The sequence below is a fragment of the Chiloscyllium plagiosum genome, unplaced genomic scaffold, assembly GCF_037043375.1.
Source record: "Chiloscyllium plagiosum isolate Xiang-an unplaced genomic scaffold, Cpla_swu_hap1 HiC_scaffold_24, whole genome shotgun sequence".
Classification (NCBI taxonomy): domain Eukaryota; kingdom Metazoa; phylum Chordata; class Chondrichthyes; order Orectolobiformes; family Hemiscylliidae; genus Chiloscyllium; species Chiloscyllium plagiosum.
In genome coordinates this window covers 62516401-62544386 of record NW_028270162.1, presented here as the reverse complement: position 1 = coordinate 62544386, position 27986 = coordinate 62516401, and the positions used below count along the sequence as shown (strand labels likewise).

The 27986-nt window shown below is 41.3% G+C and overlaps 1 protein-coding gene across 6 annotated transcripts in view; it reads right to left on the bottom strand.

Moving 5' to 3' along the window:
• specc1la (sperm antigen with calponin homology and coiled-coil domains 1-like a) overlaps positions 1-27986 on the bottom strand; it is a 332469-nt gene that overhangs the window by 272386 nt on the left and 32097 nt on the right. For all 6 annotated transcript variants that reach the window (XM_088000258.1, XM_088000259.1, XM_088000260.1 and 3 more), the window contains exon 2: positions 16512-16701. In XM_088000258.1, coding sequence (XP_087856384.1) covers positions 16512-16701 — 190 coding nt within the window. The remainder of the gene's footprint in view (positions 1-16511; positions 16702-27986) is intronic.

Here is a 27986-nt window from a genome sequence, read left to right as displayed (position 1 = left end):
GCCAGCAAATGTTATTGAACCTTAATTTCCCTGAAGACATTAGTGAACTGCCTTCTTGAACTGCTGCAGCCATGCAGTGCAGGAGTGAGTTCCAGGAGTCAGACCCAGTGAGAATGAAGAAACAATGATTATAGTTCCACATGAAGATTATGCTTGGCTTGGAAGGAATTTGCAAGTGGTAGTGTTCCCATGTATTTGCTGCCCTTCTAAGTGACAGAAGTTATGGGTTTGGGAGATGCTACTGAAGAAGCTTCAGCGAGTTACCGCACTAAATCCTGCTTACCATACACACTGTTGCCACTGTCCAGTGGTGGCTGACAAGGTTTCAATCAAGCAGACTACCTTATTGAGGACGATGGAGCTTCTTGGGTGTTATTTGAACTGCACCTATCGAGACAAGTGCAAAGTATTCACCACACTGCTGGCTTTTGCCTTCTAGATAGTAGGCAGGCTTTTCAGAGTTGAATGGTGAGTTACTCACTTCAGAAGTCCTAGTTTCAGACAATCTCTTGTAGCCACATTATACGTATATGGCTGGTCTAATTCAGTTTCTGTTCAAAGGTGACCTGTCTAATGGTGGGGAGTTCAGCAAAGGTAATGCTATTGAATGGCAAAAGGAAACGGATAATGCATGGTATTTGTGCAGCTCCAATATTGCTTGCCATTTATCAGCTTTAGTTTGAATGTTGCTCAGGTGGAACACAAACTTCTTTTCTTTCTGCAAAGTCCTGCTGGTGCTGAACATTGTGCAAAAAGCAAGCATTAAAAAAGCCCAAGTTCATATATAATTCAACGTCAAAGCAGTTTTGATTAGATTAGATAGCCCAACAAGTCCACATCAACCCTCTGAACAGCAACCCACCCAGGCCCATTCCCCTACATTTATCTCTGACAAATGCACCTCACACTACAGGCAATTTTAGCAAGCCAATTCACCTAACCTCCACACCTTTCGATTGTGGGAGGAAACTGGAGCACCCGGAGGAAACCGACGCAGACATGGGGAGAATGTGCAAACTCCACACACACAGTTACCCAAGGTGGAAATTGAACCTGGGTCCCTGGCACTGTGAGGCAGCAGTGCTAACCACCGAGCCACCTCAGAATAAGTCAGATAAAGTAATAAAGTAAACCATTCATCATGGAGAACCACTGTTAAAATGGATCCAATGTTTTCCAGTGCACCAGTTCAGCAGTAAAAGCCCAATTTACAGCATTTTGACTGCACATTATTAAATTTATATAATTCAGAGCAAACAACTAAAGGAGTGAATACCTTCCCAACTATTACAGTGTTCTAACATTCCAAAAGTATTTTCCTTGATTATTTCTGCAATTTTCTTTCATTAGGCCACAATAAGCAGAAGGAATAGCATTATCATAGGAGTAATTGGAGCAAATATGGTTTTAATAGATGTAAATGGAAACTGATCTTGCTGTATTGGCTTGCAACCGTCCTTAGTCAGAAAAGCACAGTAAATCAGGTACCATCCAATGAGCAGGTAAATCGATGTTTCGGGCTTATGCCCTTCGACTTGCAACTATCCTAAGTCAGCTGGATATGAAGCAAGATCTTCCAAAATGAGGAGAGCTAGGTGAACACAAATTTTCAGCAATTAAAAATAGGGAAATTAAAAGTGAGCCAAAATGTGGGGAAATTAAAAGTGACTATGAATCATGCAGGAATTGTGCCTCATGCTTCGGATCTCTATCTTGAAGATATAGTAAACTTGATATTTAAAGTGGGCTCCTATCATTTAACTTAATGTGGGAAAAGACCTTGGAAATTTTAAAACTGGTTGTTATTTATCAAACTGAGCATTCACCATCAATGGTGAATGCAAACATGAGAAAGTGTTAAATAGGCGTTTCATAGATGTTCACAGAAATTCAACAAAAAAAATCCATTGAATCTTGACATGGTATTCCAGACAGAAAATCTGCTTAAAACAATACCAGTTTTTTTTTCCCCTCCAGAGCTAGTATTTGTGCTGCCAGAATGGGGAAAAGCACAATGATGGATTTGGCTGCTGCTCAGCCCTAATCTTTGTAACTAGAATACACACTTCTGTCTGAATGGAAGCTCATTTATCTGCACGTGAAACCTTAAGCGAAGTTTGAAGTAAGGCCAAGCACATTATATAGAATGGATTGGTTACTGCATTACTAACTACAATCCAGTCCCAAATGTATTGTCAGTGAGATTCAACTAATCGAGAACTTATCTATTGCTGTCTGAAATACACTCAATGACTTGGCTTCCACAGGCTTCTAAAGTCATGAGTTTGACAGATTCACCATTATGGCTGGAGGAATTCCTCATCTCAACTCTAAAGGGTCACCCCTTCACTCTGAGGGTGCGCCCTCGGGTCCAAGTTTCCCCTGCTCGTGGAGACACCTTCTCCACGTCCACTCTATCTAGGCCTCTCAGTATTCTGTAAGTTTCAATCAGATCCCACCTCTTCCTTCTAAATTTCATTGAGCACAGATCCAGAGTTACATAGCATGGAAACAGATCCTTCGGCTAGAGGATGGTGACTCAGTGGTCAGCACTGCTGCCTCTCAGCACCAGGGACCTGGGTTTGATTCAACACTCACGCGACTGCCTATATGGAATTTAGTCATTCTCCCAGTGTCTGCATGGGTTTCGTCCGGGTGTTCTGGTTTCCTCCCACAATCCAAAGATGTGAAGATTAGGTGAATTGGCCATGCTAAATTGCCCAGTATTCAGGGATGTGTAGGGATTCAGGCGCATTAGTCAGGGGTAAATGTAGAGTAATAGGGTAGGGGAATGAGTCTTGGTGGGAACTGTTCAGAGGGTCGGTGTGGTCTTGTTGGGCCAAAGGGCCTGTTTCCACATTATAGGGATTCTATGAATTCAATGCTCCTGGGCAAATCTATAATTCCTGGCTCAGTTACACCAAGCAGATTCTGCAAATCTGTCAAATAAAGACAGACAAATGACAGAAATAATCTGGGAATAATAAAAGTACTGATACTTTATGACTAGCAAAATCCTCGCTGTATTTAAATTGCCAGTGCTCAAGAATTTTATTTGGGTATTTTGCACTCTTATCTGCACAGACATGGTGATACTGTGATGAAGGACAAACCAGTCAAGAATTCAACCATTCTCTCCAAGTAACACATACAGCCTATCTCACGATTCAATACAATTCACGGACGTCCTAGGAAAATGCCACATATCAAGAAACCAAGACATTTTCCCAGCATCAGAACAATACATGAAAGAATCTTGCAGGTCCTGTCATTGCTTCTCAATATTTCAAAGATTTTTGCCTCCAGTGGACACTCCAAAAGTTTATTTCATTGATCTTTGCCTGAAAAGGAATGTTCAGATGCTATGTTCCATTTGTGACATTGATCCATGAAGTCTCTTGATTTCCTCATAATGCAATCCTCTACACTCTCCTACACAGGTGTCTCCAGAGATCGTATTTAAATACATTATTAATTTGGTGACCACCATTGAACACAATAATGGTGAGAATGTTCAAAGTTTGTGCGAAGATTTGTAGCTCGGGTGCTCGTTGTTGTGGTTCTGTTCGCCGAGCTGGAAGTTTTTGTTGCAAACGTTTCGTCCCCTGGCTAGGCGACATCATCAGTGCTTGGGAGCCTCCTGCAAAGCGCTTCTTTGATGTTTCCTCCGGTATTTATAGTGGTCTGTCCCTGCCGCTTCCGGTTGTCAGTTTCAGCTGTCCGCTGTATTGGTTGGTATATTGGGTCCAGGTCAATGTGTTTGTTGATGGAGTTTGTGGATGAATGCCATGCCTCTAGGGATTCCCTGGCTGTTCTCTGTCTGGCTTGCCCTATGATAGTAGTGTTGTCCCAGTCGAATTCATGTTGCTTGTTGTCTGCGTGTGTGGCTACTAAGGATAGCTGGTCATGTAGTGAATTCTCCGTCTGGTGTTCTCTGTACCATCACATCTAGGAATGGGAGTTGGCTGTCCTTTTCTTCTTCTCTCGTGAATTGGATTCCTGTGAGTGTGGCGTTGATGATCCGGTGTGTTTTTTCTATTTCCGTGTTTTTAATGATTACAAACGTGTCATCGACATATCTGACCCAGAGTTTGGGTTGAATTTGAATTTGGGAGAATTCACTACAAGGGTATACAGGAAAGCCACACACACAGACCAAGTCCTAAACTATGAAAGTAACCACCCCAACACACACAAACGAAGCTGCATCAGGACACTATTCAAAAGGGCCACAACACACTGCAGTACACCAGAACAGCAAAAAGAAGAAGAGGAACACCTATACAAGGTATTCGCCAAAAACGGATACCCGCGCAACTTCATCAACAGATGCCTAAGAGAAAGGCCACAGAACGAGGACATACCACAACCAAAAGGACTAGCCACACTACATTACATCAGGAGCATCTCGGAACTGACAGCCAGACTACTGCGACCCCTAGGACTCATAACGGCACACAAACCAACAGCCACGCTCAGACAACAACTCACCAGAACGAAGGAGCCGATTCCCAACATGAGCAAGACGAATGTAGTGTACAAAATACCATGCAAGGACTGCACAAAACACTATATAGGACAAACAGGAAGACAGCTAACAATCCGCATACATGAACATCAACTAGCCACGAAACGACACGACCAGCTATCCTTAGTAGCCAAACACGCAGACAACAAGCAACATGAATTCGACTGGGACAACACTACTATCATAGGGCAAGCCAGACAGAGAACAGCCAGGGAATTCCTAGAGGCATGGCATTCATCCACAAACTCCAACAAACACATCGACCTGGACCCAATATACCAACCACTACAGCGGACAGCTGAAACTGACAACCGGAAGCGGCAGGGACAGACCACTATAAACACCGGAGGAAACATCAAAGAAGCGCTTTGCAGGAGGCTCCCAAGCACTGATGATGTCGCCTAGCCAGGGGACGAAACGTTTGCAACAAAAACTTCCAGCTCGGCGAACAGAACCACAACGGTGAGAATGTGCATCAGGTATGAGTAGGTAGGGAAAGATTTTTTGAGTTTTGTGAATCACGAGGTTCAGCTGAGCATGACTCAGATCAGATAAGCATTTGCAGTTAACAATCGGGTAATGGGTTAACAAGGTGATTAGATTTTAGATTAGATTAGATTAGATTAGATTAGATTACTTACAATGTGGAAACAGGCCCTTCGGCCCAACACCGCCCCGCCGAAGCGCAACCCACCCATACCCCTACATTTACCCCTTACCTAACACTACAGGCAATTTAGCATGGCCAATTCACCTAACCTGCACATCTTTGGACTGTGGGAGGAAACCGGAGCACCCGGAGGAAACCCACGCAGACACGGGGAGAACGTGCAAACTCCACACAGTCAGTCGCCTGAGGCGGGAATTGAACCCGGGTCTCTGGCGCTGTGAGGCAGCAGTGCTAACCACTGTGCCACCGTGCCGCCCACGGCTAGTTGATGAAGGTGGAAAAGCATTCATTATGTAGAGCCAGTTAACAATATTGAAAGCATTCAGTATGTATGTAAGGTCAGTTGAACAAGGTGAAAAGTATTAATTATGTGAAGCCAGTTAAGGTAAGAGCATTCATTGTGTAACACCAGATGGTTTACCCTTTGCTATTGACACTCACTGACTGCAACGGTCACCCAATTAATATGTATGTTGCCTTATCTGGATGCTCCTCCCTGTAAGTGACTATATAATTCATTAAGAAACTCCTGTTCCAGAGAGAAGACTGGGAACCCATGCCCCTGCGCACATGGGCGCCTTGTTCTCTCTTCCTGCAGGGACTGGAATAAAGATGGAGGAGGTAAAAGTACTGTCTCTCTGAGCATTTTGCTTTGACTGAGGGGAGATACATGTCGACAAAGGAAATTTGGTGAAACTAGAGCACTGCCCCCTCTGAGGATACCCTCTAATTTCAGGTGAACTGATCTGACAGTTTAATTCAGTCTTTAACTGCACTTCCATTTAAATGACCAGCGTAGCTCATCAGTTCAACGTTTGGTGAACTTGGGTCTTCACTTTTAGCCTCAATGGATTGAAAGGCTTACCGTCCGATCTAGCATGGAGGTAAAGCTCTCCCATATTCTTCAGGAGAATGGAGAAAAAAAATATATAACAAATTAGTGGCTGGGACACAGCCCTGTTACAAAACCTTCTCCACTCTGAAACTGTCAGAGATGGTGCTAGAAAAAAAAATTGCAAGGATAAATATCAAAGTGACTCTTAGGACTAAGGTGCTGTTTTATGAAGCCTATGTTCTCAGCACCATTGCGAAGAGGAGTCTTTGGCTCAAATCATTAACTCTCTTTCTCTTTCCACAAATGCTGCCAGACTGTTGAGTTTCTCTGGCAGTTTGTTCTTATTTATTATTATTCCCAACACCTTTTAAGGTTGAGAAGCATCTGAGCCTTACTGCTATCAAGAATGGACAGACAATTTTCATTGTTACATTCTTGACAGCTCACCGAAGGTCAAGATCACCGATGTGACAGTCTTCTTAGTTATCACTAATGTGACTGATATTCAAATATCTGGATTATTGTCAGCCACTAATTGTCCCCAATAGCAAATATTCATCCCCCAGACTGACTTCTAACTACTTCTTTGTCTAACAGTTTTCCCCTCTCTTCAGGCTCTATCTCCACCTAATACTTATTCTCCCCCTACCCCGTTTTCTGTGCATAAAAGCATTCTTTTCCTAGCTGCCATCAGTTCTGAAGAAGGGTCACTGGACCCAAAACATTAACTCTGATTTCTGTCGCACATGCAAACAGACCTGCTGCGATTTTCTCACAATTCCTGTTTTGTTTCAGATTTCCAGCATCCACGGTTCTTTCTGTTTGTTTTTGTCCTCCTATACTCAATGCCCTGACCAATGAAGACAAACATGCCAAACAGCACCTTCACCCTGTCTACCTCTGATGCTGCTTTCAAGAAACTATTTGTCTGAATCACTAAATGTCTCTCTTCGACAACATTCCCCAGGGCCCTACCATTAACTGTGTACATCCTGCCATGATTTGTCTTCCCAATATGTAACACCTCACATTTATTCAAATTAAGCTCCGTCTGCCACTCCTCAACTCACTGACTCAGCTGATCAGGATCCCATTGCACTCTTAGATAACCTTCTTCACTGTCCACTATACCAGCAATTTTGGCTGAAAATGGGTAGCGTGTGGTAACAATCCATGTCCTGAGGAAGTGCTCCTGCCCAAAATGTCGATTTTCTTGGTCCTCGGATGCTGCCTGACCTGCAGTGCTTTTCTAGCACCACTCTAATCTTGACTCTGATCTCCAGCATCTGCAGTACCCACTTTCGCCATGTGTGTGGGGGTGGGGAAAATATGGGGAAGGATGTTCAAGCTCAAAAATTGTAGAACTTGAATCTTAAGTACAGAAGGCTGCAGGACTCCCAAGGAGAAAATGGGGTGCTGTTCTTCCAGTTGAGACATCATACTGCAGCTGTACAGGACATTTGTGTAGCCCCTTTTGGAGTATTGCATACAATTCTGGCAAACCTACTAGCCATTCTTCCCTCATGCTAGCCATCGCCATCAGAGGAAAAATGCTCTCACCCTATCTAACCCTCGGAATATCTTAAATGTCTCAATTATTTCACCTCTCAACCTTCTTCTCTCTCATGAAAACAGCCTCAAGTCCCTCAGCCTTTCCTTCATAAGACCTTCCCTCCATACCAGGTAACATCCTAGTAAATCTCCTCTGAACCATTTCCAAAGCTTCCACATCCTTCTTATCCAAAACATTGTATAAACGGCAAACAACAGTGGACCCAGCACCCAACCCTGTGGAACACGACTGGTTACAGGCCTCCAGTTTGAAAAGCAACCCTCTCCCACCACCTTCTGTCTCCTACAGTCAAGCCAATTTATATCCAATTGGCTAGCTCTCCCTAAGTCCCACGTGATATAGCCTTACCAACCAGTGTATCATGCAGAACCTTGTCAAAGGCCTTGCTGAAGTCCACATAGACAATATCTACCACTTTGCCCTCACCTATTTCCTTGGTCACGTCGTCAAAAAACACAACCAAGTCGTGAGACTTGATTTCCCACACACAAAGACATACTGACTATCCCTAATCAGTCCTTGCCTCTCCAAATGCATGTAAATCCCTTCCAACAACTTATCCACCATGGATGTCAGACTCATTGGGCTAAAGTTCCCAAGCTTTTCCTTGCAGCCTTTCTTTAATAAAGGCATAACACTAACCACCCTCCAGTCTTCTGGCACCTCACCTGTGATTGTAGATGATACAAATACCTCTGCTAGTGGCCTCACAATTTCTTCCTTAACTTCCCACAACGTCCTGGGATATACTTGATCAGGTCCCAGGGACTTATCTACCTTAATTTATTTTAAGACCTCCAGCACCTCCAATGGACTATTTTCAAGACATTATTTACTTCCCCAAGTTCCCTAGCTTCTATGTCTTTATCCACAGTAAAGTACTATTGTGAAATATTTGTTTAGTACCTCACCCATCTCCTGTGGTTCCACACATAGATGCCCTCATTGATCTTCCAAGAGGCCTTATTCTCTCCCTTCAGACTCTTTTGCCCTCAATGTACATGTAGAATCTCTTTGAATTCTCCTTAAGCTTAACTGCCAAAGCTATCTCATGTCCTTTTTTTTGCAGTCCTGATTTCCCTCAAGTATGCTCCTACTCCCCTTATACTCAAGGAGTTCACTCGATCCTAGTTGTCTATGTGTGACACATGCTTCCTTCTTTATCATGACCAGAGCCTCTATAGCTCTAGTCATCTAGTGGTCCTGACTCACACCAACCAGCCTTGCCCTTCACTCTAACAGGACCACACTCTGAACTCTAGTTATCTCGCTTTTAAAAACTTCCCACTTGCCAGTTGTCCCCTTTACCTGTGAACAGCCTACCTCAAGCAAGTTTTGAAAATTCCTGACTAATATTGTTAAAATTGTCCTTGCTCCAAATTAGAAATTTTAACTTTTATACAAGGCCTAGCTTTTTCCATAACTATTTTAAAATTATTAGAATTAATGATCACAGGTCCCAAAGTGTTCTCCCAATAATATCTCAGTCACTTGCCCTGCCTTATTTCCCAAGACATGGTCAGGTTTTGCTCCTTGTCTAGCAGGTACCTCTATATATTGATGCACGTAGTCAATTTAACACAGTTAACAAATTTCTCCCCATCCAAACCCTTAACACTATGGCAGAACCCAGTCTATTTTTAAAAAGTTAAAATTCCCTATTACAATCTTACTATACTACAGAAATTGAAGATCTCTCTACATATTTGCTCTTCAGTTTCCCAAAGGCTACTGAGTGTCTATAGTACAATTCCATCAAGGTGACTAGCTCCTTCCTCTTCAGTATATTTTTCTCTGCCATGCTCTCCATGATTGTGATCCTTGCAATGAAATCACGGGCAAGAAGATGGTTAATCATGCAAAGGTCAAGGACTCCAAAGGTATAATTTATGAACTGGTTCAGAAAAATATCCTTCAGCATATTTTAAACATTAGTCTGTGAATGAAGAGTGAGTCTGCTTAACAAACAATATCCCAAGAACAGTCCTGCTCACTCTGCTCTGTAGAGTTACGATTTGGACTACATTATCAACAACTTGTTCCTTCAGAGTTTAGTCAAAATCTGTCTAAAGTCATACACATTAACAATGAAACATCAACCACTTTGATCTTGGCTGACTTTGTAAGCTTCTGAAGATCAGATGGCAGAACAAAAAAGAAAATCAGGCAGTGAGGTGCCAAACATTCTCACCAAACTGAGACACCAAACATTCTCACCAAACTGAGACACAAACATAACTTCTCAAGCAAATCTTCTATGGGAGCATGATTCATGGCAGTCAAAGGAGGTAGTACAAGACCAATATTTCTGTGTGGTAATGGGCAATTGCTGCAAAGTCAGAAGTGCCAAATTTAAGATGTGATGTTAAATCAATGCCTTATTTGTTCTTTCAGTTGGATTGTGAAAAATCCTATGGTTAAAAAAAAATGTTGCTGCAAAACTAAAAATTTGTTGTTTTTTTTACATTACAACAATAGAAGCTTCTATTGTTGTAATGTGTTATGAAGTCAAATGAGTGGATGTTCACTTTAAAATAGGGAGCGTTTTCTGAATTTGAGTGAATTTGAAGTGCAGGCTCAGCTGCCCAAACAGAACAGTTAGAAGATGGGCTACTCCAAAATAGATACATGTAACAACGGGCTGTTAAATGGATACCTAAGTTCTGGTTGCTGTTTTGAAAACAATTCAAATTTGACCAATTAAATTATGACCAGGATACTAAAACCCAATTGAGTTTGAATTTATTGTTTGACAACATCTGATCGATGACAGGGCACGATGTTGGGGGTTAGAAAAAAAAACGCAGGCACTTTGAAAATTGGTCAGAGCAATAGCCAATGAACAGCAGAGCAACTGTCATACAGCCAGAGTGAACTGTCCCATCTAAAATCTTGTTCTCAAAGAAATTAGAATACACGCTATAGGTACCTTTTCGAGTAAAACATACTCACAGCAAAAAGAAAGAAGTCAACCCAGGGAGATCAGCAGACCGAAGACTGAAGACAGTGGAGAAGACAAAGACTGTGTGGACTTGAGATTAAGTTAATGTAATGCTGAATAATTGTGTTATTGGAACAGCATATTAATAGGACTGTGTTCAGTTAGTGGAAAAAGTGTTCAGTTTGTTAATAGCTTTGTTTAGCATTATGTTAGGAAAATAAATTGTTATTTTTCTTCAAATGGTGGAAAACTAGGAGTAATCTGTCACTCATTCACATTTTTAACTGATTACAAGGTGAGATGAGCTCTTCTGGGTGCTTGGTTTCACCTATCAGAAGGATGTTGTGAAACTTGAGAAGGGTTCAGAAAATATTTACAAGGATGTTGCCAGGGTTGGAGGATTGGAGCTACAAGGAGAGGCTGAACAGGCTGGGGCTGTTTTCCCTGAAGCGTCGAAGGCTGAGGGGTGACCTTATAGAGGTTAATAAAATCATGAGGAACATGGATAGGGTAAATAGACAAGGTCTTTTCCCTAGAGTGAGGGAGTCTAGAACGTGAGGTCATAGGTTTAGGGTGAGAGGAGAAAGATATAGAAGAGACCCAAGGGGCAACTTTTTCATGCAGAGGATGGTATGTATGTGGAATGGACTGCAAGTGGAAATGGTGGAGGCTGGTACAATTGCAACGTTTAAAAGGCATCTGGATGGGTATATGAACAGGAAGGGTTTGGAGGGATATGGGCTGTGTGCTGGCAGGTGGGACTAGATTGGATTGGGACATCTTATTGGCATGGACGAGGGGTTCGACCTCCGTGTCATAGTAAATGTAAATTCACATAACTAATTCATTCACTGCGCATTGCTTTGAAGCTTTCTTTATCAGTGCAAATTTTAATTTTTTCCTTATTACAATTCACTGACTAGTAGAGTCATAGAGATGTACAGCATAGAAACAGACCCTTCTGTCCAATACATCCATACCGACCAGATAATCTATATAAATCTAGTCCTATTTGCCAGCCTTTGGCCCAAGTCCCTCCAAACGTTTCCTATTCATATAACCATCCAGGTGCCTTTTAAATGTTGTAATTGAACCAGCCTCTGCTATTTCTTCTGGCAGCTCATTCCATACACGCATCACCCTCTGATTGAAAAGGTGCTCCTTAAGTGCCTTTTAAACCTTTCCCATCTCACGCTAAGTGTATGCCCTCTAGTTCTGGACTTCCCAACCCATGGAAAAGACTTTGTCCATTTACCCTATCCATACCATTCTGACATTCTGGGGAAAACAGCCCCAGCCTATTCAGCCTCTTCCTATAGCTCAAAACCTCCAACCCTGGCAACATCCTTGTAAATCTTTTCTGAACGCTTTGAAGTTTTACAATTGGAGGGAGACCAGAATTGCACACAATATTCCAAAAGAGGCCAGCCAATGTCCTGTACAACCGCAACATGACCTCCTAACTACTATACTCACTGGTCTGATCAATAATGGAAGGCACACTAAACACTTTTTTCACTATCCTATCTACCCGAAATTCCACTTTCAACAAAGCATGAATCTGTATTCCAAGATCTCTTTGTTCAGCAACGCTCCCCAGGACCTTACCATTAAGTGTAGAAGTCCTGCCCTGATTTGTCTTTCCAAAATGCAGCACCTCATATTTATGTAATTAAACTCCATTTGCCACTTTCAGGCCATTGGCCCATCTGATCAAGATCCCGCTGTCCTCTGAGATAACCTTCTTCGCTGTCCATTACACTTCCAAGTTTGGTGCCATTTTACTAATTATACCTACTGTGTTCAAATCCAAATCATTTTTATACATGATGAAAAGCAGTGGACCCAACACCTATCCTTGTGGCACACACCACTGGTCACAGTCCTCCAGTCTGAAAAGCAACCCTCCACCACCATCCTCTGTCTTCTACCTTTGAACCAGTTCTGTATCCAAGTAGCTTGTTCTCCCTGTATTTCATGTGATCTAACCTTGCTAACCAGTCTGCCTTGTCGAACACCTTACTGAAGTCCATACAGATCACGTCCACATCTCTCCCCTCATCGATCCTCTTATTTCTTCAGAAAATTCAATCAGGTTAGTGAGATATGATTTCCCACGCACACAGCCATGTTGACTATCCCTTAATCAGTCCTTGCCTTTTCAAATACACATAAATCCCATCCCTCAGGATTCCCTCCAATAACTTGCCCACCACTGACATCTGGCTGACTGGTCTGTAGTTCCCTGGCTTTTCCTAATCATCTTTCTTAAATAGTGGCACCACATCAGCCAACCTCTAGTATTCCGGCACCTCACCTGTGACTATCGATGACACAAATATCTCATCAAGAGGCCCAGCAATAACATCCCTAGCTTCCCACACAATTCTACAGTGACATCCACCACCTCCTGCTCTGTAATATGGACATTTTTCAAGGTATCACCATCTATTTCCCCACATTCTATATCTTCCATGTCCTTCTCCACAGTAAAAAGAGATGCAAAAATACTCATTCAGTATCTCCCCCATCTCCTGCGGTTCCACACATAGGCTGCCTTGCTGAAAATATGAGGGGTCCTATTCTCTCCTTCATTGCCCTTTTGTTCTTAATGTATTTGTATAGACCCTTTGGATTCTCCTCAACTCTATTTGCCAAAGCTATCTCATGTCCCCTTTTTCTCTCCTGATATCCCTCTCAAGTATACTTTGACTGCTTTTATACTCTAAGGATTCACTCGATCTCTACGGTCAGTACCTGACATATGCTTCCTTCTTTTTCTTGACTAAAACCTCAACTTCTTTAGTCATCCAGCATTGCCTACACCTACCAGTCTTGTCTTACATCCTAACAGAAACATACTCTCTGGATTCTCTTACCTCATTTTTCAAGGCTTCCCATTTTCCAACCGTCCATTTACCTAAGAACATTCACACCCAATCAACTTTTGAAAATTCTTGCCTACTACCATCAAAATTGGCCTTCCTTAGAACTTCCAACTTTTAGATGCTGTCTATCCTTTTCCATCACTATTTTAAAACTAATAGAATTATAGTCGCTGGCCCAAAGTGCTCCCTCACTGACACCTCAGTCACTTGCCCTGCCTTATTTCCCCATGAGTTAGTCAAGTCTTACACTTTCTCTAGTACTTACATCCACATACTTTTCTTGTACATACTTAAATTTCTCTCCATCTTCCTCTGGCAGCTCACTCCATACACACACTACCCTCTGTGCAAAAAACATTGCCCCTTTTAAATCTCGTCCCTCTCACCTTAAAACTATGCCCTCTATTTTTGGATTCCCCCAGCTTTATCTATTCATCCTATCCATGCCCCTCATGAAATGATAAACCTCTATAAGGTCACCCCTCAGCACCCGATGCTCCAGGGAAAATAGCACCAGCCTATATAGAATTCCGAATGTGGAAACAGGCCATTTGGTCCAACAAGTCCACAATGACTCTCTCAAGAGTATTCCACCCAGACCCATTCCCTTACCCTATCACTTTACAGTTACCCGTGACTAATGCACCTAGCCTACACACCCCTGAACATTATGGGCAATTTAGCATGGCTAATTCAAATAACTAGCACATTTTTGGACTGTGGGAGGAAACCGAAGTATCCAGAGGAAACCCACCCAGACACGGGGAGAATGTGCCAAGTCCACACAGACAGTCACCCGAGGCTGGATTTGAACCCAGGTCCCTGGTCCTATAGGCAGCAGTGTTGACCATTCAGCCTCTCCCTATAGCTCAAACCCTCCAATCCCAGCAACATCCTTCTAAATCGTTTCTGAACCATTTCAAATTTCACATCTTTCCTAGAGAAAGGGAGATCAGAATTGCAGTGTTCCAAACGTCGCCTAACCAATATCCTATACAGCCATAACATGACCTCCAAACTCCTAGAATTTTTTTTCAATATTTACCAATATAAACTTTCATAAATTTTGAAAACCTTTAGATGCCTCCCAAGATTAGAAATTATTTTTACAATTCTGACTAGCTGTATTCTGAAATATAAACTTCCAGAAGTACATACATTTAAATTTATGCTAGATCTGTCCTTACAACCCTCAATCACATTCTTAACTAGAGCTCTTTTAAAGATTAAAATAGATTAAAAGTAGAATAGACTACTTTCATCAGAACCGATTCCACTACTTTAACAAGTTTAAATACTAACAGTAGTGCATAAATAAACTACAATATCAGAAACCACAAAGCAGAAAAGTTTAGTTTCTGTTCATTAAATGTTAAGCAGTAATATACAGGAAATGTGTGAAACCACAATCAACTTGCCGACCACATTTTCACCACAACAATACTGTGGTTCAATTGTGAATGACAGCTTGTCCCATAACCTCCAAGCATTGAGAAAATAAAATTAAAATCAAGAGTTTAGAACATGCCCATTACAAACTATGAACCAGTGGTTAATCCAAAACTATGCCAAGCTTTAATGATAGTGAACTGGAGAAATTGCTGGTATTTCAGTGTTGGTTAACAGATTGAATTAGCACTGTCAGCCAGCTCTTAGAGCAATTTAACCATGCATTAACTTCACAAATCAAGAACAAGTTTAAGAAAACAGAACGGAGAAAATACATTTAGCACGGTCTTTCACTAATCATTTAGTTCTCTCCTAAACTCAAAACACTTTCATCTATAAACTGGATCGAGAATCAATCCAATATATTTTCCAAATTCTAGAAATCAATTAGCTTATGGCTAAGCTATTGCAAAAATAGAAGGCTCAGCATCACTGTAAATGTATGATAAATTATCCCCCGTTCCAGAGCTACAGATCTGCTCACTCAAGACTAAATTCCCCACCTTAACGTTGGAGAGCATATTTTCATTAGTAATTCGGGAATTGAGTCCAAAATTCCGCTCAGCAAATTCAGAATTTACTATTTTAAAACAAAAGCATCCTGCAACAAATGACTTATTTCAGTTCATCGCTGCTTTCAAAAATCAAACTGAAAAAGTAACTGTCTTTATCAAAGGAAAATGTGAGTAATGCTTGGCACTACAACCTAAATGAGGTAACTAATTTTTCATAACATTTGATGTCCACTAGGAACCTATCAGGGACTTTTTATCCCCCCCTTTGACCATCAGGGCTCATTTAATGTTGTAGATGGATTTCAGGACAGATTAGCAAGTCAACTAAGCATTCCCCATGGAGTGCAGCAGTTCAAGAAAGCGACTCACCACCTCTTTGAGGGTACTTAGAGGTGTGCAACAAATGCTGGCCTTACCAGCAATATCCACAATCTATGATTGAAGTTTTAACAAACAAATGAAGGACATGGCCTACAAAGATGATAGTTGAATTATACTAACATCCTTAGCATTATGGGTGCACTAAAAGGGCAAGAAATTTCTGTGTTAACAGCATTACAACAATATTTTCTATGAGACCATACTTTCGATTGGGAGTAAAAGAACATTTTTCAGAGAGCTGAAAGGCCTGCTTTGGTACTGTAAATGGATTCTTGAATTACAGAGTACAATATATGGTTATAATACCAGAAGTAAATGCCAGATTAGGCTCTGGCAATTTGACTTTTGGTTGGCAAGCAGATCAAGGATTCGGGTTTGTGATAAAGTAAGTCAGATATATTTTCTCATCAGACGAAAGGAAATTATTTAAAGGATCCTAAGTTAACTTGTCCTCCCTAATAGTGTACTGAAAAACACTTTTCAAGTTCATCTCAGAGAAGGAAAGTTAATATTCATCTGAAACCAAGATCACACTGCTTTACTTCATTTACTGAAGATGTACGATGGGGCTAACATCGAGCTCTGGGTCAGGAGAATCTAAATCCAACATACCATACAACAGGAAAAGAGCAAACAAAACAAAACAAGTTTTTTAACCCATTTCTACCACATTCTGTAACTCCATCATTAAGGTTTATCCACATCCCATAGTGCAGCAAAGAAATAATTACCTTAGTTAACGCTGCTGTTGAACCTGCTTTCGAAGCCTTTGTAACTGTGGTAACTGAAGAGCAATTATCAGATTTAATTTTCTCAATGGTCTGCATTTTACAAGTACCCTGGAGTTTGGATGCTGCAGGAGCGGACCTGCTTGCCTTCTTCATTCTGTGCTCACAGCTTGTGATGCATTTACAACTGAATCTGAAAAATACATTAACTTTGCGTCAAGGGATGAAGAACAAACAAGTAATATTTGAAAATTTAAGCTTGGTGATAAAAGGCAAATTTCAAAGAATTTCAAAATAATTCACTGAAAAATGTAGTTTTTTCTAATGTTCAAGGCACTGAAACTTGTTGGTCAACCACAGCTCTCCACTGTTTCAGAGGTCATTTTAATCTTTAAATATTAGCCATGGAATGGGTATAATCACACATCTGGTTACTGATAACTAAAAGATTCCCTAACCTGTTGCTATTACATCATCTTTATCTAAAGAAACAAATAAAACTTAAATCCCTTGCTATTTAATCAGAAAGATCTGTGCAAATTGTATTCTACAAATTTCCTACCACTTTTCTCAGCAACTTGCTTTTCACTGGGAAGGATCCAGATTTATTTAGGGGAAAACTGGGATAGAATAGAATTGACAACCAGTCCAAATAATTTGAGTACAGCAAGATTGCATTTACTGAACACCTTATCTAACAGACAGAATGGCTCCTCATACTCAAATATAATAGCTGTTGAACACAACTATAAATACAATTTTCTTGGAAGATAACTTTAGCAATTGAACAGATAAGGAAAATAAATAGTGATATTTGGCATCACTGTTTCTTCTCTATATCTACCTTCCAATTCTCCTACCTTTCACCTGAAAATTATGCCCTTCGTTATCGACCCTTCAACTCAAGGGGAACAACTGCTTTCTGCCCACATATCCAAGACCCTCAATCTTATACACCTCAAACAGGTAAACACCCCCCAAGCTTTCTCTGCTCTAAAGAAAACAACCCAAGCTTATCCAGCCTCTCTTCATTGCTTAAAGGCTCCATCCTAGGCATTATTCTACTGATTTGCCTCTGCACCCCGCCCCCCCCCCAGTACGATGACATCCTCCCTATAATGCACTGGCCAGAAATATTCTCAGTACTCCAGCTGTGACCTAACTGAAGTTCTGTACAGCTCCAATGTAACCTCCCTGCTCTTATAATCTACCCCACCACTGGTGAAGGTAAGTGTCCCGTATGTCATAGTCAAACAGCACAGAAAGAGGCTCTTTGTCCAATTTGTCCATGCCAGCTAAGTTTCCAAAACAAAACTATTCCTGCTTGCCTGCATTTGGCCCATATTCCTCTAAACCTTTCCTATTCATGTATCTGTCCAAATTTATTTTAAATGTTCTAACTGTATCTGCATCACCACTTCCTCTGGCAGTTCCATATACGAACTATCCTGTGTGTGAAAAAGCTGCCCCTCAGGTTCCTTTTAATCTTTTAAATCGTTCTCCTCTTATCTTAATATTATGCCCTCTAGTTTTGAACTCCCCTACCAAAGGGAAAAGACCTTTATTATTCACCTTACCTATGCCCCTTATGGTTTTATAAATCTCTAAACGGTCACCCTCAGCCTCCTATGCGCCAGGGAAAAAAAGTCCCAGCTTATCCAGCTCTCTACATAGCGTTTTAGCACTATCTCCAATTTAATAACATTCTTCCTAAAACAGGACAGCCAGAACTATACACAATACTCCAAAAGCGGCCTCACCAATGTCCTCACCAACAACACAACATGACATCCCAATTCCTAAACTCAATGGTCTGAGCAATAAAGGCAATCATGCTATGTGCCTTCTTTACCACTGTATCGACCCGTGTCACAACTTTCAATGAACTATGTTAAAAATCACACAACACCAGGTTATAGTCCAACAGGTTTAATTGGAAGCACACTAGCTTTCGGAGCGACGCTCCTTGGCAATCACCTGATGAAGGAGCGTCGCTCCGAAAGCTAGTGTGCTTCCAATTAAACCTGTTGGACTATAACCTGGTGTTGTGTGATTTTTAACTTTGTACACCCCAGTCCAACACCGACATCTCCGATTCAATGAACTATGTACTTGAACGTCTAGGTCTCTCTATTCTACAACACTCCCCAGGGCCCATGTCTTCTTAACTATTAACCTGTTATGCCACCTTCAGGGATTTGTGGAAAGTACCCCAGGATCCTTCTGTCTCTTTGATCTTCTTGTTACTTCTTCCAAAGTGCACTGCATTATACTTATTAGAGTTAAATTCAGTCCGCCCATCTGACCAATCTATTTATATCCTTCTGTCATCTAATACCTTCTTCATCACCATCAACCAGCCTGTCAATCTGTTTCATTCCAAACTTATCAACCCCTCTAGATTTTCTTCTAGAACGTTTCTATATGTCACGAACAATAAGAGTATGCCTATTGTCAGTGTTCTCTAGTCATACAAACAATCTTCCATCACCATCCTCTGCCTCTTACCACTGAAACAATTTTGAATCCAACCTGCTAAATTATCCTGAATCCCCTCTGTGTTTACCTGCCTTGAGAGTCTCCCACATGTGGGACTTTGAGGGCTTTGCTGAAATCCATACAAATGGTTTCAAATGCCCTACCTCATCTGCACATCTGGTCACCTACAGTCAAAACTGAATCCAATTTGATAGGGATGACCGCTCTCTGACAAAGCCATGCCAACTATCCCTGATCAAACCTTACCTCTCTCCAAGTGGAGACTAATTCTCTTCATCAAAATTTTCTCCAATACCTTCCCTACTGTTGATAGTATTTTGAAAAGTTTCACAGGAGCATTATCAAGCTAAATTAGGACAGGTGTTCAAACCTTTGGTCGAAGCAGGCTTTTTAAAAGAACAGAATAAAGGAGGGGAGAGAGATAGATGGACAGGTTTAATAAAGAAATTCCAGACGTCTATCCTAGATGGTGGAAGGATAGCCTGCAACAGGGCAGCAAAAAAAAAAATCCAGAATACAAAAGAGATCAGAAGTGAAGAAATTATGGCAGGATGGAGGGATAGAGAAAATTACAGATTTAGAGGATAATCCATGAAGGAATCAGAGTTTCAAAATTTAGGCATTGCGTAGTTTGGAAATAAGACAGGATCAATGTTGGGCCTTAGGGAGAGTCTAAAGTTAGAGTATGGATACAAGAAGAGAAGCTGTTGGAAGCAACACTCTGGTTACAACTGGATATCTAAGAAGGTAAATCCAGCTCCACACAGCTGGACAGAGGTGAATGAATAGTCAGTGTCGGAGAAATTATCCAATTAAACGAGACCACACAAGCGCTGATCGGGTGAAATGGACAAACTGTTCATTACAAGCAATATCACTGGAAGATAAATCGACTAGGCTGACACAGAACTGACAGTCTGTACAGGTAGACCAAGGGTTCTCTTCCTTGTGCAGTGGGCACAGGCAGCTTTTATAGGGGTACAGGAATGTGGTGTGCAATCAGTGGAAGGACAATCAGCCATCCGGTAGCAGCAATCAGTCTGTGATTGAGCCAGGAGATTCCCATCCTCTGTAAGAGTAGGTGCTAATATCTCTCATTCTGGCATCAATGGGTTTCCATCGTGGTTAGTCCGCAAGCAAAGTACCTTGGTGCGTTTCAGTCTGAGCACCCTTTGTGGAGTTCCCTTATGTGTGAGGAGCGAGGCTGCCCTTAGGGCTTCGGGAGCAGTTGTGCTTATTGAGGGCTGGGAAGTCTATTGTCAGGCTGTCTCGGGAAGTATATCCCCCAGTCTGGAAGTGGCTGGAGTCATCTCCTATTTGCTGTCTAGTATCTTAGTTAGCCTGCTTGGTGAAGGCTGAGGCACTCTTGGTAGTTTCTGTTGTGGCTTGGGCAGACCTGGTTCCTTATGCTCTTTGTGGCCATGCTGTGGGTGGACAGGGTAGTGGATTTTCTCCCACAATCAGTCATGTCAAACACTGTAGACTGATCAAAAGTTGGAGAGGGATTAGTGAACCATTTTTATAGAAGACACAAGATGTCCTTTGTGACTTTAATCTGGTACATTTCATTATGTGAAGGGGCAGAAATCTGATTGGACAGATTCAAACATCTGGTCAAGAGAAACACAAGCACAAAATTTGGACCCGTCAGTATAGGAAAGGACTGGGAAAGGATGGAACAAGGGACAGTAATTTGATAGTAGCATGAAGGGTGTTTTGTTTAGGATGGTAGTAATGACAGCAAATATGAAAAAGGGATTTAAAACAGATCGGTCTCACCTTTGAATATATCTAATGATCCAGCCACAACAGTAAATACTTCCATAGATTCACTATTCATTGTGAGAGGAAGTTCCTCATTTCTGTCCTAACTGGGCAACTCCTTCGCTCGTTATGCCTTTTAGTCCTCAGTTCTCCTCTACCATGTCAAGCTGCCTAAGATTCTTATGTGTTTCAGTATGGCCTCCTCCCGTTCTTTTAATTTCAAATGAGTACAGGCCAAAAATTAATTACCCTCTCTTCATAAGAAAATTCTTCCATCTCCCAGAATCAACCTAAATCTACAATAATCAGAAAACTCAACACTGAGTTCAACAACTTCAGACTATGAACACTCTCTCTTCTCCATCTCCCAGCCCCTAATTTTCTGCCGTTAACAGCATCTGCTACATTTAGGTCTCTCCTTTCCCACCATTAGCATTCCTTTTGTCTTTTACACTGGGCACATTAACCAGATGTTCCACTTACTCCCTAGCCCCCTTTATCAATGAAATGAAGACAAAACTTTCCAGCAACCTTCAGCTCCACAGTACTACTATTAAGATATTCATGAATATTTGAAACTGCTTGAAGTTGAAAGCAAAGAAAACTGAATGTAATTTAATAATCTTTTTCACCAACCTAACTGTCCTGAAGTCAAACAATCTAATCAACAAGTCTATTTTTAGAACTAAAAATGCTGAACAATCCTATAATATTCCTGAGCTTTACTTGAAAAAAATACAATCTTTAAAAAAAAGGACCTTTCTCCGCCTTCAATAAGGCACATTCAAAAAAAAGTCTACGTTTGTTTCACACACAAGATCTAACAAATTTGGACCAGTCTTTCAGGGAAAGAAATAATCTCCGCACAAAGCTACCATGTAGTGTGTACATTTGACAAGACTCACTTATAATAACTGGTTATATCAATGACGCCATTAAGTACAACACATTAAACGGTCACCAATGTTCAGCATTCCTGATCTGACAGGCAGATCAAAATTAGGAGAGTGGAGCACTAACTCTCTCATCTCTTCTCTGGTAAGACCAACAAAGAGAAGTGAGTTTCCTCTTAAATCAAAGAGCAAACTTCGAATCAGTCACTAGCTGCAACATGATTTTATTTTAAAATGTTAATCAGTTCAGGTTATGCCCTCTATCGTTCCCATCTTTGAATACAGGTTTATTTTTACAGCTGCTGAAATTCTTTTCCAGTATCTTAACATGTTTTGTCAAGTGAGGAGGTACACTATTCAGATTTACTTTTATATCGTGACAGTGACATTAGTTACATCCTGAATTGCAGCACAGCAACTGGTAGATGGGCAAACAATGTACAGCAGCAGCAATTGTATGCAAGAGGTAGAGTCAGTAGGGCAGCTGGATTATTCAAAAGTGGGGACTTAGAAAAAAAATTAACAGGGCATTTTTAACATTTTGAATGGGTGTGACTTAATATTTTGCCCAAAACAGTATCACAACTAGATTATGTATGAAGCCCTTGCATGAGGCTGATATTTACAGATATGTAAATCAAAAGGATTTACTTGTGCTAGCGATGACTCGTTAACACCACATACTGTATACTAACAATCATGGCGCAAAGGTCTTGTTGGCACAGTGTAATCCCATACCTTTGGTCTAGAAGGCCAATTCTAGTCCCACTTAGCCCAAATGTAGATTATAACATCTTAATAAAAATACTTACATTAACATTCATATGTTACAACTGTTTACTTCTGGAGGGAGAGAAAAGGGAAAAGAAACTGGAAAAAAGGTGTGATTGGAATTATCTGGTAGAACAGCCAACTCTCAAGGGAGTTTGCAAGAAGTTGAAATTCTAAACCAGTATTCCAAATGAAATCATTCCCTCTATTGGGGGCCCCAGTTGCTTTCGTTAGAGAGGAAATCGTCAGACATTACAAAATCTATTTTTGGCCTCCACAAAAACGTTTAGATTTTTAAAAAATAAATTATAGTAACTCCCAGTTAATGCCTAATATTTTGTTCTTTACCGCTATTTCATTCAAAGCTTGGATTTTATTGAAGTTATCTCCTCACTCTTGGATCTAATAATTCAGTTGGTGTATATAAGCTTCACTGCCAAATCTGAGGCCTTATGCACTGGATTTCAAACTACAGATGTTAAGACATTTCTTTCAGCATGAGAATGAGAAGCTGATCATTTTGAAATCCATTTTAAACATTTTATTTCAAAATTTTTTTAAAAATTTATTCATATTTTTATTGGAAATCAGCGTCACTGGCTGGCCAGCAGTTATTGCCCGACCTTAGTTGCCTTTGAAAAGGTAATGATAAGCTGCCTTCTTGAACTGCTGTCATGGGCTGACACACAATGCCATTAGGGAGGGAACTCCAGGATTTTGTCCCAGCAACAGCGAAGGAACAGTGATATATTTCCAAGTCAGGATGATGAGTGACTTGGCGGGGAACTTGAAGATGGTGGTGTTCTTTTATATCTGTTGCCCTTGCCCTTCTAGACGGAAGTGGTTCTGGGTTTGGAAGGTGCTGTCTGAGGATTTTTGGTGAATTTTTGCAGTGCATTTTACAAATAGTGCGCACCGCTGATACTCAGCGCTAGTGGTGGTGTCATCCCATTTCCCCAGCTCCAAATCATTTGAAGCAAAACACAGTATAGTTCTATCTCCTCCATCTTTATTGCGGGCACTGGAGGGAGGCAGAACAATCGCCCATGTGCATAGAAACATGAGTTATCTGTCTTCTCTTGCTAACAGCTTTTTCTTAAGGAATTATATAGTCACTTACAGGGAGGAGCATCCAGATATGGCAATATACATATTGATTGGATGACCGGTACAATCAGTGAGTGTCAATAGTAAAGATTAAACCATCTGCTGTTACACAGTGAATGTTCTTAACCTTAACTGGCTTCACATAATGAATACTTTTCATCTGATTCAACTGACCTTACATGCTTCCAATATTGTTAAATGGCTCCACATAATGAACGCTTTTCCACCTTGTCCTTGCCTCTGGCAGCTGATTGTTAACTGCAAATTCTTATCTGATCTGAGTCATGCTCAGCTGAACCTGTTGTTTCACAAAATTCAAAACTTAACTCTTTCCCTGCCTGCTCATACCCATTACATATTGTCAGTGCAGGGAGTAGATGCTTGTGGATGTCGTGCCAAGTGGGATGCTTTGTCCTGGATGGTGTCAATCTTCTGGGTGTTCTTGAGGCTGCACTGATTTGCACCATGCAGATAGTGGAAAGGTTTTGCTGAGTCAGGAGGCAAGTTACTCGCCACAGTATTCTTAGCTTCTAACCTCTTCTTGTAACCACTGCGTTTATGTGGTAAGTCCAGTTGAATTTCTGATCAATGATAACCTCCAGGATGTTGATAGTGGGATATTCAGGGATGGTAACACCGCTGAATGCCAAGGGGCGGTGATTAGATTTTCTCTTACTGGTGACAGTCATAGCCTGGCATTTGCATAGCATGCATTTTACTTTCCACTTGTAAGCCCAAGCCAGAATATTGTCCAGATCTTGTTACACTTGGACACCATATTCAAATACAGATTATTCAAATGATACAAAGTGGAACAAAGCAGAAAGAAAGCTAAACTTCACAGTAATCATTGTTAGACAATCAGTTTAAATTATGCCCAAGATACCAAAATCCAATCAAATTTGAATTTAGTATTTTGGTAATATTAACACCAATGAAATGATCCAATATTTTGGGGTATAAAACCAGACATTTTGAGCAGTTCGGAGGAGAATTGTTAAGCCACCACCAGGTACAGACTGCCAGCAGAACAGCTCTCTGAAAGGTACCTGGCTATAAGAGGTTTGCACAGCAGAACATCGAAAAGACGACAGAGAAAAATCTGCAGAAAAAGGACTGTGTGGTGGTCACTACTGAAAATCTTATCAAGTTAATTAGGTGCTGCCAATTTTGTGGAAATTCTTAACTATAATAATTGGAAGTACTGGATACAAACAAGATGAAAGACACAAACATCAAACTCCCTAGCTCCACAGATGCTGCCAGACGACAGAGATACAAAGAGAAGATTTGACAGCTGACTGGTTTTGAAAGGTGAATTGATTTTGTAAATCTTAAGTCAATATTGTAGAGTGGGAGGTAAAAGATAGGTTTAAGAGAATGGAGCTGTAAGTAGTTGTTGGTTTTAATATTCTCTATTGAACTTAAAGAATAACGTTGTTAATTTTATTTTAGAAAGCGACCTTTGAGATAGTTCTTCACTTCTCTAATTTTAACAGATTACAGCACAGGGTGAATCTTTTCTGTGTGGCTGATTGAAATTAGCAAAGGGGTTTGCCAGTGTCGTAACCCGGTTGGTTTCTGAAGCAGTGTGGTGCCAACAACTTGGATTCAATTCCAATCACTGGCTGAGGTTATGAAGGACTCTCCTTCTCAACCACTCCCCGTGCATGAGAGTTAAATCTAGAGAGCAGCCCTATGATCTGGTAAGACTATGGTGATAATACATGTTAATTTGTAGAGATTAATCTTCAAATGAGCTGTTTAATTCACCAGTGCCATTTAGAACTGGATGTGGCAGAATTGCTGAGCCTTGTCCATCACTCACTGTTTACGCTGTTTGGCATGCAAGCAATCCAATTTTGCAGACCCTTTGACAAAGGGTCAGTTAGACTCGAAACATCAGCTCTTTTCTCTCCTTGCAGATGCTGTCAGACCTGCTGAGATTTTCCAGCATTTTCTCTTTTGGTTTGCAGATTCACCACGTTCATTCCTCATTTTTAGGTATGCCTGATGCTGCTCCTGGTATTTCCTCCTGTACTCTCCAGGGTTGAACCCCTGGCTTGATGATAATTTTTGAGTGGAGGGCATGCAAGATCATATGGTGGAGGCAAATGTGATAGGGGTATTTAAGGGGCTTTTAGATAAGCACATGAACAAGCAAAGAATGAAGGGATATGGACATGGGCAGGCAGAAGGAAGTAGTTTAATTTGATGTAATGTTTGGCACAACCTTGTGGGGTGAAGGGCCTGTTCCTGTGACGTATTATTCTATGTTCTATGCTGCAGAATGCATTCGAGTACAATTCTGATGCTGGTGATGGTCCACATCACCTCATGGATTCCCAGTCTTGAATTGCTACATCTGTTCCAAGTCAATTCCATTTAGTACAGGGTTAGTACTACACAACAAAATGGGGTGTATTCTTAAGACAGAAGACAGAACATTGTCCTTAAAAGGACTGTGGTGGTCACTAATGAAAATCTTATCAAGTTAATTAGGTGCTGCCAATTTTGCAGAAATCCTAAACAACTACCATAATTGAAAGTACTGGACACAAACAAGATGAAGGACACAAGCATTACACTCCCCAGCTCCACAGATGCTGCCAGATAAAGCATTCTTGCCTTATTTACTTCATTTGACTCTTGAGGAAAGACTGAGACACTTGGGGCTGTTTTCATTAGAGAAAAGAAGGTTTAGGGGTGACTTGATTGAGGTGTACAAGATGATTAGGGGGTTAGATAGGGTTGACAGTGTGAACCTTTTCCCGCGTATGGAGTCGGGTATTACAAGGGGGCATAGCTTTAAATTAAGGGGGGGTAGATATAGAACTGAAGTTAGGGGTAGGTTCTTCACTCAGCGAGTCGTAAGTTCATGGAATGCCCTGCCAGTAGCAGTGGTGGACTCTCCCTCTTTATGGGCATTTAAGCGGGCATTGGATAGGTATATGGAGGATAGTGGGTTAGTATAGGTTAGGTGGGCTTGGATCGGCGCAACATCGAGGGCCAAAGGGCCTGTACTGCGCTGTATTCTTCTATGTTCTATGTTCTATGTAGATGATTTCAAGGCTTTTTGAGCTCAATGCATGTAATGCATAACCACAAAACATTTCTTTTTCCCCATGGGAATTCATCTAATGACTCATTTTCAGATTTAGTTTTGTTTTTGTTTAGTATCATGGTGAATCATGAAACTGGAAGATTATCTGGCATTTGCTATTTCCTTTTTAAGTCTTCATTCACTCGAGTGAAAAATGAGGAAGCATTTGTATAGTTACCAGACAAGATATTACAGAAAACACGGTGGCACCGCAGTTAGCACTGCTGCCTCACGGCGCCAGAGACCCGGGTTCAATTCCCGCCTCAGGCAACTGACTGTGTGGAGTTTGCACATTCTCCCAGTGTCTGCGTGGGTTTCCTCCGGGTGCTCCGGTTTCCTCCCACAGTCCAAAGATGTGCAGGTCAGGTGAATTGGCCATGCTAAATTGTCCGCAGTGTTAGGTAAGGGGTAAATTAGATTAGATTACTTACAGTGTGGAAACAGGCCCTTCGGCCCAAGAAGTCCACACCGACCCGCCGAAGCGAAACCCACCCATACCCCTACATTTACCCCTTTAACCTAACACTACGGGTAATTTAGCATGGCCAATTCACCTGACCCGCACATTTTTGGATTGTGTGAGGAAACCGGAGCACCCGGAGAAAACCCACGCAGACACGGGGAGAACGTGCAAACTCCACACAGTCAGTCGCCTGAGGCGGGAATTGAACCCGGGTCTCTGGCGCTGAGAGGCAGCAGTGCTAACCACTGTGCCACCCACAAATGTAGGGGTATGGGTGGTTTGCGCTTCGGCGGGTTGGTGTGGACTTGTTGGGCCGAAGGGCCTGTTTCCACACTGTAAAGTAATCTAATCTAAACTCAAGATATTTGTTTTCAAGGTACTCATACTTGGTGACACAAATGCTGGGTAAGATGGTCGGTTCCGGCCTCAAAAATCAGTCTTTAGCTTATGTTTTTCTGTAACTGAACAGCATCTGACAAAAATTGGTGCTTCAATATTCTATTCATCATTGTCAATCACTTGCTAATGGGTATGATTGTCCATTAAGGAAATTCTATGTCATTAGTCGTCTGGGTTGGCAGATTTGAGCAACAGAGAAGCTGAATAGGCTGGAGCTGTTTTCCCTGCAGCATCGGAGGCTGAGAGGGTGATCTTATAAAAGGTTTATAATATCATGAGGGGCATAGATTGGGCAAACAGACAAGATCTTTTCCTTGAGGTGGGGAAAGTCCAGAAAAAGAGGGCATATGTTTAGGGCAAGAGGTTAAGAATTTAAAAAGGGACCTAAGGGGCAACGTTTTCAGAGGGTGGTACGTGTATGGAATGTGCTGCCAGAGGAAGTGGAGGAGTCTGGTACAATTACAACATTTAAAAGGCAT